At 39.1% G+C, this 14,001-nt stretch overlaps 3 protein-coding genes across 3 annotated transcripts in view; all 3 read left to right on the top strand.

Annotated features, from left to right (window-relative positions):
• The first annotated feature begins 856 nt into the window (after positions 1-856).
• The window catches only part of LOC105388539 (1-phosphatidylinositol 4,5-bisphosphate phosphodiesterase), a 72,783-nt gene continuing 59,638 nt past the window's right edge, over positions 857-14,001 (top strand). The window contains exon 1 of the mRNA XM_048627122.1: positions 857-1,059. The gene's annotated coding sequence lies outside the window, so the exon portion shown is untranslated. The remainder of the gene's footprint in view (positions 1,060-14,001) is intronic.
• Positions 8,509-10,572, top strand: LOC125489922. Its single transcript, XM_048627521.1, has 3 exons — positions 8,509-8,929; positions 9,014-9,814; positions 10,334-10,572. The coding sequence occupies exons 1-3, from the start codon at positions 8,782-8,784 to the stop codon at positions 10,570-10,572; spliced, it is 1,188 nt and encodes a 395-aa protein (XP_048483478.1). The 5' UTR covers positions 8,509-8,781.
• On the top strand, positions 11,467-12,408 carry LOC125489921. Its single transcript, XM_048627520.1, has one exon. The coding sequence runs from the start codon at positions 11,467-11,469 to the stop codon at positions 12,406-12,408; it is 942 nt and encodes a 313-aa protein (XP_048483477.1).

The raw sequence follows: 14,001 nt of genomic DNA, 5'->3' as shown, positions 1-14,001 counted from the left end.
TATACAATAAAGGTTTTTATTATTTTAAAACTATAAGTACTAATTTAATCATTTATCATTACCTTTTTATAAAATAATTTGATTGCAGATAAACTTTAGATAGGTCTGTTATTAATTTAATGTTTTTTTTTAATCCTTATCACTTATTAAAAAATGGTCAGGGGTACTCAACTTTTTATCTACATGTTAATTAACGAAGTTAATACCTATTTTATTTTAGATCTTTATTTATTTATCTACAGTATTTATTTATCTACAATATTTGTTTAATTTACCTTCTTTAACCGGAAAACAACACCGTTTAATGAACGAACCAAGGTTTAATGAACTACTTGGTATTTAACAGATACAAATTAAACCTGTTTTCTTTAACTGTACATATACAACATATTATACGTTAGGAGACACTTATCGTATTTTTTTTTAATTAACGTACATTCTAGTTTTTAAACAAGCCGCCGCCGTTTGTACTTAGCCACTTACTTGGTGGGTAATAAAATAAGTGTCTGCATTACCTAAGGTTATCTGTGAGATAAAAAGCTTGCCGGCACTCGCTGTAATTGTACTTAATTACTTTTTTAGACAGCTATAAGTATATTTATCTATACTTAAGTAGGTACTTACTTTTAAATTTAAAACTATTGTTACCCAATCCAACTTATGGTATCAAACAAATCGAATCCAAATTCAAACCGAACACCCAATCGAGCCCGCTAATCCAACCAATCCGGTGCCGCGAGATAACGCATTCAGGAAGCCGGCTAGTATCGGTGCAGCGGCGCGGATATTGTAAACAGGCGGCGCGATATTACTCTCCGCTCGGGTCGACCTTGGCCCGGCGCATGCGCGGCGCCACCTGGCGGGCGCGCCGGCCAGTCCGCCGCGGCCGCCACACGCGACGACCGCTAGCCGCCGCCGTAAAACAAAAAAAAAACGTGCCCGCGAATATTATTTACACACCATAAAAACAACCACATCAATACCTTTATCATCGATCTGACTAAACCTCTGGCTGTTCAGTGTAGTGCCTTTGCCGCGACCCACCGGCGAGTAAACAAGGTAAGGATTAACAACGAAATAATCTTTAGCCTGTCACGTTTCGACAATTCAATAGTGTTAATTTAATAGGTTTATCCATACTCGGGGCAGTTTGTTAGTCTGTATGTCTTCTGTTAAACACGTTTGTAAGCGGAGTTTTTATGGAGGGAGGTAATGGACGGTTTACGACGAGTTATGTTTAGATGTTTCACTTAAAATTCCAATTGGAATCTCTGGATGTGTTTCAACTGGGCTCTGTTTAGTCTGCCTGGCAACCGGGATCAGTTTTTCAGTGACTACCTTATTCACTGAAGGTATTTTTCAGTCGTTTTTGTAAAAACATCCCCGCGTTGGCCACCCCTGCCCAGCTGTCACTCGAGCACATCGGGGGTAGACAAAGGATGTGCGATTATAATGCCTATGACTGAGTACCTAACCTACTGATACCTACTAGGATTATGATGTTTCATTTGTATTTTGTAAAAAGATTATAATTTATATTCCTAAGTACCTATAAAAATACGGTTAGCATGGATTTTTCGATTGTTTATATCTTACCTATACATGTACTTACCAGATCCCTATATGTAATTAAAATATATATAAGTATTTATAGGTGTCTGTACCTGATTACTTCTTAACTTTTGACCGAAACAGAGGAGTTCTAATTTTAACCTGCACTTGTGTGGTCTCACATTATAAACTAACTATTGAGTGAAATTACCAGTTCAGGCCTTCAGAAGAAATTAATTATTAATTTATTACTTACCTATACTACCCATAGTGAAATAATAATAATAATAACTACCTAAGTATTATTTAATTTCCCGGTAAGAGGCTTTTATTAACCAAGAATTAACTACCTAGTAATTAAATTAGACAAATCATTTCACAAGAGGGATAGAAGTACTAATGATGATTAGGTCTCATTATATGTTTAAACCATTTCCACAGTACCTACTTCCTAGTTTACCTACTGTTGGCAGATCCAGTTTCGCTACACCGCATGTCCACCGCAAAGTCTTATTATAATGACATGTATACTGTAGACTTACCTTATTTCCTTTATCATAATCATAACATTCATAAGGCAGATATCCACCCTGTAGAATTAAAAAAGAAAAGTTGAACTATATTTTTTATGCTAGGTACACCTATTTTTAATCATGCCGAAAAGTCCGAGACACATGGACACATGCCTAAGTACAAACATAGTACCTACTATTTATGAGGACCCAACATAACTTTATATCCCAGAGGCCTGAGTTTCCGCACTTAGCCACTAAAGTGGCCATTATTGTGTGAATTTAGGACCTATTCTCTAGTAGTTTAGCCACCCAAGCTCTTGCCAGAATATCCAATAGGACACCTAGGTTGCCTAAGACCTCAGGAGCGACTAAAGGGTTCCCAGGGTTGTTGCCCGTGTCTCCACACTTCACGGTCTTGTTGCAAGACTTGGGACGTTGACTTCTCTGCCTCTGCCACCATACAAATTCTGCATTTTCAGCTTTCTTTTTTTTTGAAAGTAGAACTACTGCCATGAAAAAAAGAGTTGTGTGTATTATTATAACATTACACTCACGAGCAATGAAAAAGTTCCAGCGAAAATAGTAAGTCTGTAACAGCAATGGCAGGTGGAACTTTTTCATTGCTCGCGTGTATTTTAGAATCATTAGTTGTTATTTGTCGGTTAGCTGTGTCTAAGCAAGTGATATTTTGTGATATTTTATAAAGGTTAAATCGGATTACTACGGACCAGATGCTTTATTTTGTGTTCCATACCTACTTACTAAGCTCTTTCCTATGGAGATCGCCGCTAAATCTCTTTTTGATAGGATTATTTTTAAGGCTTTGCCTACTATACGAATACGAATTTACGTACCTATGTTACCGTTTTCCATTGGTATTTTATATAAGTATACTCTTATATACGTATCTCTTAGTAGTAATTCATTCGATAGGTTCCCACTGAAAATAAAATTATACTGAAATATTCTGTTAGTTCGTTAGTTAGACATTCCACCTAAGTTTTCGTCACACTTACGTTCTAATAATACCTAACTATTATGTTGTTTTTGCGAACAGCTGAGTTGATGAACCTTGCCTAATCAGTGACCTTTGTTAATTATTGCGATAAAGTAGTGCAACTACGCGTTCCGATTTGCAAACAAATACGAATAATAATTACACACTATTATTATAACGACGTAAAGAGTGTGAATGTGAGGTGAGTAAGTTTGTTACTCTTTCATGGACTGAACCAATTTAGATATAACCCAAACAACGTAAAAAATTCGCATAAGTTTTAAACGGCTGAATCGATTTTCATGAAACGTACTTGGTTGAAATTACCACGATCCTAAAATAACAAAACGAAAATCCTGTCGTTATACATTTTATTTATATTATAGGAGGTCATTCAAAACAACTTTTGTTCTACGAGTTTCGGAAATTCGCGATAAAAAAATCGTTCTCCATCCTAAAAAGTCACGTGACCAAGAAAGTTTCTATGGAAAAATAATTTTTATTTTCGTCCATTTCCAAAACTCATAGAACAAAAGTTGTTCAGAATAGCCCCCTGAGTCACCTCCTTTCGGCTTAGCATACTTACCCTCTTTGCAACACCCTGTATACATATTATACATATACCTAGTTATAACACCCCTCTTTTTCCGTCGGATGTTTCAAATATGGAATGTAGAAAGCTGACACATTTTTTCCATAATGTGTAAGTTACTAACGTTTACCACGGCAAAATAATCTATTTAAGGTAAAGCGAATCCCGGCGGTTTAGTATTTCCGACAAAGAATGTACATAGATATATATTATATAACAAGGCGGACCCATAGTTTATAAATAAGCAGGAAAATTTACAAATTCCTGTTCAAAATGAAAGGATGAGTTTCCAACGAGTCTCAAAGGACTTTTAATATGAAAGACAAATTCCATTTTAGCTTTATCCTTTTAAAATCATTCCTCTACAGCTGCTTTTTGAAACGAATAAGGCTTCATGGGTATGTTATAAAACTTCTGTGCGGAATATTTTAATTTATTTATTAAATATGGAACACCAGCACACACAACACAGTTTTATGTGGTTAGATTAGATAGCACCGGGCGGGCCATGTAGAAGTTAGGTATTTCTTTATTTGTGCACGCTATAGCATTATGAATAACGAGGTGTTCCCGCGAGCTTCGCTTCGGCTAAAGGTTTTCCCGTGGGAATACCGCGATAAAAAGTAGCCTATGTGTTAATCCAGGTACTCCGTAATCCATACCAAAGAATAATGGCCAAATCTGACCCGCTTTGCGTAAGTTATCAGCCACTAACCAAACCTATTTTAATTCATTGATTAAAGTATTTTCTATTAGAGTAAATATTTTAAAAATCTAAACTATGCTGTTTCTGAGATATTATGGTTCAAAAGTGAATTAATAAAAATATTTTTTGCGTTAGATAAGATTTTTATGAATTACTCGTATACACGCACAAATAAGGATAATCATCTAAACCATGAGATTTTCAACACATAGTGCATCACAAAGTGTGTAAGGTACATGATTTTACTTCTGCAAATAATATCAACATTATCTTTACACATTTTACACTCAGAAACATATTTTTCTTAAAACACCGATTTAAAAATTCGGTTTAATAACTCTATCACTGACAACTGTGTTTTACAAAATTTACTCCAAACTACCTAATATTTTTTTATATGTACTTACCAAAAAATTTATAAAAAAAAACACCAGAATTCATAGATACTTAGGGCGGATTCGGCCAACGTCGAGTAACTTTTTACTCACGAGTAAAGTACCAGTTACTCGCGAGTAAGCAGATTTTGCATTCTACCAAACCTGAAACCAAGATAACTAGCTTATCCCAAGAATAAAATGTTATACCGCCAAAATTGACCGTGTAACGAGCTTATCCGAGAGTAATTTTGTAATGGCGGCAGCACATCAGCTGATTAGAAAACCGTCATAATGACATATAAACACATCTGTCAAAACATAAACAAAAGTACGTTAAAAGGCAAAGTCTCAGAATAACAACAGCGAATAAAATATTAAAACATAAACAATTTCATACTTTTATAATCCATTCAAACTAAGTTGGCATGTCATTTCTATTGCATGCTTTGAAACGCAGCTATTTTTATTTTAGTTGCATTACAGTTTCGTTCCTCGTTCATTCAATTTAATCATGGTATAACTTGGTAGAATGCACTTATCCTAGATATTTACTCGCGTATAATTTTAATTCCGGTATAGTTATTCTCGTGTAACGTGATGTTTGGACGAATCCACCCTTACTAAAATAAAAACACCCCAGTAATTCAGAAAATTGCTTTTATAAAGAAAAAGTATCCTTTCTGAAAACAGTAGGTAAACGTAAATAAGTATTTATTTTCTTTTCTTCGAAGAAAATATACGCCTTTTGTTAGCGTTTAATTAGTTTCCTTTCAGCTTTGCTTTAATAGATAAGATTTCTTTGTTTATTCTAGATTCTAGCTTGGAATTAAAACAATATTAGTACGGTCAGCTTCGTAAGTAGCTTTACAATTTTGTACCTTGTCAAAGTAACAAACCGTCAATATTTTGAATGAATAAAAGATAGTTTTTGATTTTGACAAGATACAAAAGTGTATACATGCATACATAAGTATATACAGCTACTTATGAAGTGAGTCAGCTGACTCTGCTAATTTAAATCCTTTCATAAAGTAATGTAGGTAAGTATTAATATAGTATTCAATCATCGATAAATTATTTTATTTGTAAAAGTGTGTAAACACATCTAACTTTTCTCGTAGTTTTTATCGTAACTATAAGCAGGAAGCGGTAGAAAAATGTTATGAGAATGTCACGAATAAATACGTTTCTCACCCTCCTCTACAGTTAGACATTAAAATGCCACTGCACCAGCCTGAAGCCTATAAATAACAAATAAATAATAATATTATAAATACATAATAAACCACACCTCGTCCCTTATCTACGCCTCACAGCCAGGGATGTGTAATGTGTGGCGTGAAGCGTACACTACACAGCCAGGCGGGAATAAGGTCGCATTTACGCTCATTGGAGCCGTGTGCAGAGATGCACATTGTAGGGGCAATAGGTGGACTATCTTTAATAAAGCTATACCATAAAATATTTAAGTATAAGTATTTATTCTTTTTGATTTTACAGTTTTAGTAGGAAAGGCCCTCTCGACCTAAAATGTCAAGACATACTGTGTACAGTGCGACAAACTTATCTGTTCCGGTGAGAGCGAACTAAATTGATCCATATCTCATTATTTACTAATGAATTATATATTGATATAGATTAGATGGGTTTATTGGAACCACAAGAGCGAATTACCACTACTGGCAAACTTAAAATCTTATAGAATGAAGAAATATTACACATTTACGTGAGCTGTCACCGGAACAGATAAGTTTGTGGCACTATACTGATTATGTAACTTCCACAAAACAAATGGTTTTTAATTAAAAAAAAAACAGTTTCAGGGCGGATTCGGCCAACGTCGAGTAACTTTTTACTCACGAGTAAAGTACCAGTTACTCGCGAGTAAGCAGATTTTGCATTCTACCAAACCTGAAACCAAGATAACTAGCTTATCCCAAGAATAAAATGTTATACCGCCAAAATTGACCGTGTAACGAGCTTATCCGAGAGTAATTTTGTAATGGCGGCAGCACATCAGCTGATTAGAAAACCGTCATAATGACATATAAACACATCTGTCAAAACATAAACAAAAGTACGTTAAAAGGCAAAGTCTCAGAATAACACCAGCGAATAAAATATTAAAACATAAACAATTTCATACTTTTATAATCCATTCAAACTAAGTTGGCATGTCATTTCTATTGCATGCTTTGAAACGCAGCTATTTTTATTTTAGTTGCATTACAGTTTCGTTCCTCGTTCATTCAATTTAATCATGGTATAACTTGGTAGAATGCAAATGTACTTATCCTAGATATTTACTCGCGTATAATTTTAATTCCGGTATAGTTATTCTCGTGTAACGTGATGTTTGGACGAATCCACCCTTAACCGGTTTTAACACAGTATACTTGACGGATTACCTCGCTACCAAAATGTGTGTAATGTGTGTCTAGTTTTAATTTAATCTAATTCCAATACTTAAGTACCTAGCTATAATTTTTTTTAGAATTTACTTTCAAGTAAGGTTGTGTAACAGAGTATACTTACGAACTTAGCCATTTAATCATACTTTAGCAATACCCGTCACAACCCCCATAATGACGCACGAGGGCAAACAGGGGCAGTGACGCACCGCGCGGGGGGGGGGGGGGGACTGCCGATGACATTTCAGCGGGCACTGCACGCCGATGGAACTTATACAGGGTGATCGGTAAATATATAGTTCCTATTTTAAGCTAAAAGAGGGTGATTTAGCACTAGGGACGTAAGGACTGCCATTGTGCATATTCCTGTATACTTAAATTTTCTCTATTTACCTACATCTCCTGCAGGAATTATGTGCAAAACACCTGAATACGACTGAAAACCCTGCTGTTTGTGCGATTGATTCTTGCTAGTTCAGTGGGATTGTGGGACTGGTATTGTGATCTATCGGTGATGTCTTGAGCTTTTCTAACCGACTTCGAAAAAAAGAGGAGGTTCTCAATTCGTCTCTATGTTTTTTGTACCTATTGTAACGAGGTTTACGTGGAAAAAACCTAACAGAAAAATACGTGTATTTTCATAATATCTCCAGCATCATTTTGTGTGTAGACATAAATTTGTTTGTTAGCTTTTACCCGTTTGCAAGCCTTTCTTCGCATCTCAGAATAATAACGGCCTGATACATTCGCGAACACAAGTGACAACAATGACGTTCTCAGAACTGAAACGTCGCTACAGTCTCTCTACTGACAAACAGACACCCACACAGAATCTCGTATAATACAATACCTTTACAAAACACAATGTGATGTGTATAAAATTACTACACGGTGCTGAAAAAATGAGTCTCACATAATTTAGAATTCAGTCTTAACAACTAATGTTAGTGTAGGAATGTACTTAATAATAATAATAAAAAATCTATTTAAAGAAAAACAGTGCCTAAGTTTGTGTAACCTAAGTTTAAAAATACGAAACTTGAGTATAAATTAACAAATTGTATTTTAGCACATACAAGCGAGTAATACGAGCTTACATTTGGGAATACATAATGTGTGCTAACCTAATGCTATGCAGTATATAAGTCAACGAAACTGATGTGTAACTTTGCAAACGTACCTAGGTACTTAACTACATACCTACCCTACATGGTTGATCTTGTGTAGCAGATTCCTCCTCTGTACTCCTAAGTTATGTAACATACTAAATGGTAAATGCATGTAGTGTAGTACTGTAGGTACTATACCTATTACATATACTAAGTTTATCTAACAACAATTTGCGCCGCCGGCCGCCGGCCGGGGGTGCTGCACCACGACCACGGGGCGGCAAGCCCGCGCGCCCGGGCGCCCGCAAGGCACCGGCGCCACGTGGGAGAGCTGCTGGAGCTGCAGCTGGAGTGAGGCGGCCCACGCAGCTGCCCTCTCTGGCAAAGGAGCACTCCAGTAAGAAAGCCTCCCGTAATCCCCTCAACAACCCACCTTAACCCACCAAGTCCCTAAACCTAATTCCTTCAACTTACCCTCCTTAATCTCCAAATCCTAAATCCTATCCCCTCCCTTCCTACCACCATGTTGAAAATCTTACAAGCCAACCTCCAACACGCGAAGGCATCCAGTGCCGTCGCGTGCAAGGTCCTCCAAGAGGATGGACTGGACATGGCTTTGTTACAAGAACCGTGGATCCATGGAAACACGGTACTGGGACTGACCGCTGCAGGTAACGTTTTATACAATACTTGTGGCAATAGACCCAGAGCTTGCATAGTCTTTAAAAAGAATATGAAATTTTTGCCGATTCCAGGATTCTGCACTGATGACCTAGTAGCGGCACACGTAATGCTACCCGGCTGTGAGGGCATGAAGCTCATTGTTAGCTCGGCCTACCTGCCCGGGGAGCACACAGATCCGTCGACGGCCCTCGCTCCACTGGTGGAGTATTGTGAGGACCAGAATGCCCAGCTTGTGATAGGGGCCGATTGCAATTCCCATCACACAGCCTGGGGCAGTACGGATACCAACAAGAGAGGTGAGATCTTGTTCGACTTCCTCCTGACTAAAAACTTACTAACACTAAATGATGGAAACACACCAACTTTCGTTACACGTGCGCGTCGGGAGGTTCTAGATGTAACAATCTGCACAGATCTACTTGAAAGACGTGCTTGCAACTGGCATGTCTCGAAAGAGGCATCCATGTCTGATCACAGACACATACGATTCGACATTGCTCTCATAGGGAAGAGCCAAGTGGAGACCTTCAGAAATCCTAAGGCTACAGACTGGGACGTTTATCGACACCAAGTTTCGGAAAACCTAGGGATTATAAAAGGCTCCGTCAAATCCATACAGCAACTCGAATCTACAGTAGAGGAGCTCGGAAGGTGCATGTTAGATGCCTACGAGAACAGTTGCCCTCTAAAAACTAGATGCTCTAACACTAAGGTCCCCTGGTGGAACTCTAACCTGGAGCATCTAAGAAAAACAGCTCGGAAAGAATTCAACAGGGCTAAAATCACAAAGGAATGGGATTTGTATAGGAAAGCCCTCACTGAATTTAATCACGAGCTCCGGAAGGCGAAAAGGCAATCTTGGAGGCGCTTCTGTGAGGAGGTAAAAAGCGCCCCTCATGTTGCGAAAATCAAAAAGATTTTGTCTAAATCGCCTTCCGCAAATCTGGGACTGCTTAAAAGACCAGATGGGACCTTTACTGAATCCCCAGAGGAGACTCTTAGGCTGCTTGCACAGACCCACTTTCCTGGATTGCTGGATGAGCACATTGATGCACATACAGGGCAGCAGCCTACCAAAATCAGGCCAAGTAATGAGGACTGGAGAAAAGCCTCACAGGTCTTCACTCCTAACCGCGGTAGATGGGCAATCAAAAGCTTCATGCCCTTTAAAACCGGGGGAGAGGATAATATATTTCCAGCACTACTACAAGAAGCATGTGATATTATCCTTCCAGTTGTGGTTAAAATCTTCAGAGCCTCTTATGCCTGGGGGTATATGCCACACCTTTGGACTAGGGTGAGGGTGACCTTTATCCCCAAAACGGGAAATAGAGACAAGTCCCTACCTAAGTCCTATAGACCCATAAGTCTCACCTCCTTCATGCTCAAAGCTATGGAAAAGGTGATCAATCTTCATATTAGAATGGGCTACCTCACACAAAACCCACTACATGTGAAGCAGCACGCCTATCAGAAGGGCAAATCTACGGAAACTGCCCTAATTGAACTTACTGATAGCATTGAGAAAGCACTAGAGGACAAAGAAATTGCCCTCTGTGCTTTTCTAGATGTAGAGGGTGCTTTTGATAACACCTCGACGAATGTCATTCTCAAATGTATGAGGGACTAAAACATCGACAACACCACACTTACGTGGATAGAATCGATGTTAACCAACAGGACTGTTAAAACAACACTCCTGGACAAGAGCATTGAGGTTAAAATAACAAGAGGATGTCCCCAAGGCGGCGTACTATCGCCCCTGGAGTGGTCCATTGTTGTCGACACCCTGCTCTGTGAGCTCAATGAAGCTCGCTTCGACACTCAGGGCTACGCTGATGATCTCGTCATAACCATCGTAGGCAAAAGCGCCAGCACGATTTCAGATCTGATGCAAACAGCCCTTAAGATGGTAGAGCGCTGGTGCAGGGAGTATCAACTCTCTGTAAATGCCAGCAAAACCATAATTGTACCGTTCACCCGAAGAAGGATCCTAGATGGTCTGAGACCACCGGTTCTCTTTGGGGAAACGGTAAACTTCTCCAAAGAAGCCAAATATCTTGGTGTAATCCTAGATCAGAAGCTGACTTGGAATCAACATCTGCAGTACATAGCCCAGAAAGCTAAGTGCGCTATGGGATCGTGCTGTAGACTAGTTGGGAAAAAATGGGGCCTTAAGCCGAAGTTAACCCTTTGGTTATACGAAGCCGTAGTGAGACCTATGGTTACATACGGCTGCGTAGTATGGCACAGGAAAACCCAACAAAAAACCTGTCAAGATCTATTAAGTAGTCTTCAAAGGTTAGCGTGTCTGATGGCCACTGGAGCTATAAGGTCCACTCCGACAGCAGCGATGGAAGCCATGCTGAATCTTAGCCCTTTACACATACATGTGCAGAAAGAGGCTCGATCAGCTATGCTACGGGCTGCTGAAGGAGGCAGGAACCGATGGCACTCGGCTGTGTTCAGCTCGCTCCACCGAGAGCTTCTCAGTACCCATGCCATGGCGATGCCTTCCGACGCTATGGAAACGGAGTACTGTTTCTCAAGGCTCTTCTCAGTTGAGATACTAGAAAGGGAGAAGTGGAATGATGATAAGGCCCTTCAAACTTTCCGGTCGGGAGACATCGTGTGGTACACCGATGGATCCAAAAAGGAAGGCCTGGCAGGTTCAGGCATTTACGGAGAAAGGCCAAGAGCGCGCAAATATGCGAGCCTGGGAAGGTTTGCCTCCGTATTCCAAGCCGAGATATATGCCATCATTGGATGTGCATACGAAAACCTGGATAGAGCCTTCACTCGGAGGAATATATTTATTCTGTCAGACAGCCAAGCTGCTCTTAAAGCATTGACTTCTGCAGAAGTTAACTCCAAACTTATAATGGAGTGCATCCTCATCCTGAACAAAATTGGAGCTAACAATAGAGTGACCCTGCGATGGGTGCCCGGACATTGTGGCATCAATGGCAATGAGGAAGCAGATGAGCTCGCACGTCTGGGAGCAGAAAGCCTACCGTTGGGCCCCGAGCCCATCATCGGGCTACCAAAATGCACCAGTCGTCGCGAGATCAAGGACTGGGCACAGAACCAAAGCTTAGAGGCTTGGAATAATGTACCAGGGCAACATCATGCAAGAGCCCTAATCGTGGGCTATTCGCAGAAATTTACGCGTCGAGCTTTAGAGCTCACACGCAACCAGTTAAGGGTCTTGACAAGAACCTTATCAGGTCACTGTAGGTTGAACAGTCACTTACATAAAATGGGTCTGTCCGATACTCCAACTTGTAGATTTTGCAATGAAGAGGACGAAACGCCCATGCATATTCTCTGTGAATGTGAGGCCATCATTCACAAGAGAAACAGAATCTTGGGCGGCTACAAATTAGCCCCCATAGATGTCAGGTCTCTCTCTCCAGGTAAGATCATCAGGTTTATAAAAGACCTGGGCCTGGATAGTGAGATTTGACTCGGCAAGGGGAGTCACAATAGATCTTTTACGTCGCAGTGGCGAATGGGCACTGGTTGTCCTCACCTTTTCTATAACTATAACTATAACAACAATTTGCGTATTAGCATTCTAGATCACTAGTGATGGGATACGCAATACGATAGTCGTTTAACTTAACTTATAATTATAACGTTGGATGATGGATTTAGCAACTAGAATGGGCGTTATATTTGTATTGTTATTAACGCTAACGATTAAACTTAACCTATGTTAGTGTAATAAAAATACAATGCTGTTAAGACTACATTAAACAAAATTATGAATTTAAAAAAATATATGATTCTTCTGTAGTAGCGTCTTTAAAAATTGCTAGTTTTATCTTTGGTTTGAAACGGGAATTTTAAGTTTCATTCAAAATAATTTTGTAAGTTAGTATAAGTATCTTTAAAAGGGTTCAAATCAATAGCAAATGTCTTTCTCCACAACCCATTTAATGAATAGATAGAATAAAGACAATAACAATAACATTACCTAGGGTTAAAAATAATGGTACCCTCCCAGTACATGTAACCTAAATCTGGACGTTGAATATTCGAGGCATCCAGCTCCCACAGTACCACCTCCTCTTCAGCAATATTTAGTGCGACCCAGTTCCACGACCACACACATCGGTACCTACCGTATATTCAACATCTCATGTGCCTAGTGCCTAACTGCCTACAAGTAAATAGTAAATACTTTGCGATTCCCATCGGGGCTTTTATAAATGATACACTATATTTCAACATGAAAATTGGTAAAAATACGTATATCTTTCTATAGTTCTATCTTTCGTTTGTCTTGAAAAAATCGCATTAAGCGATAAGACCGATAAGACTAACTTGGTCGTGTGTGAGATGTCCCCACATATTTATTTATTTACTTTAAAATAACGAATTGACCAACGAAGTCTCCTACTCTTGGCAATTGTGCACGTACACATTTTAACACCCTGTATTGCACAAAAACACCATAATGTACGGTCAGCTGCATAAGTTGTTATACACTTCTGTACCTTGTCAAACTGATGAACCGTCAATGCTTCAATGAATGGATAGGCGGTTTCAGATTGACAAGGTTCGAAAGTGTATAGCTACTTATGCAGCTGACTGTACCTAAGTATAATTAAACTAGGTATCCTAAGGCTCGGGTCACACAATGTTTACTTACCCTGTACTACCAACATTAACAACGGCTCGCTCAGTTCAGTACATAAGGGTAGTTTACACAATGGGTGATGTGTGAACGAAGCTTATTGGCCCTTGTTCGATAAATTAGCCATTACTGCGAGAGTGTTAACTTGAGATGAGACGCGATAATTAATGATGGCGTTGAGCTGTTGATTGCGAGTGCATAGATAATGTATTATACAGGATGTTCTGGAAACTGTAGATAGGGATGGGGTGGGATGTACAATACACTGACACACACACATAAACCGTCAATGTTTAAATGAATAAGTGCCAATTTCTCCATAGTCGGTTAGAGCATAACCAGGGAGTAGTGGTTGACTTTTGACACATCTGTCATGAATTTTATATGGAGATGACGTATAATTAATAAATCAATCCC

This window comes from Plutella xylostella, chromosome 18, assembly GCF_932276165.1.
Source record: "Plutella xylostella chromosome 18, ilPluXylo3.1, whole genome shotgun sequence".
Lineage (NCBI taxonomy): Eukaryota > Metazoa > Arthropoda > Insecta > Lepidoptera > Plutellidae > Plutella > Plutella xylostella.
Note: the sequence above shows the minus strand (reverse complement) of the source record. Positions and strands in the feature narration are given on the sequence as shown.

What these genes read in the sequence shown, in the direction of transcription:
- LOC125489922 (XM_048627521.1), top strand. Translation starts at nt 8,782, where the DNA reads ATGTTGAAAATCTTACAAGCCAACCTCCAACACGCGAAGGCATCCAGT. An exon ending in ACTGGGACTGACCGCTGCAG is followed by an intron (nt 8,930 to 9,013) that starts GTAACGTTTTAT and finishes TGCCGATTCCAG; the next exon opens with GATTCTGCACTGATGACCTA. An exon ending in GCAATCTTGGAGGCGCTTCT is followed by an intron (nt 9,815 to 10,333) that starts GTGAGGAGGTAA and finishes TCATGCTCAAAG; the next exon opens with CTATGGAAAAGGTGATCAAT.
- LOC125489921 (XM_048627520.1), top strand. Translation starts at nt 11,467, where the DNA reads ATGGAAACGGAGTACTGTTTCTCAAGGCTCTTCTCAGTTGAGATACTA.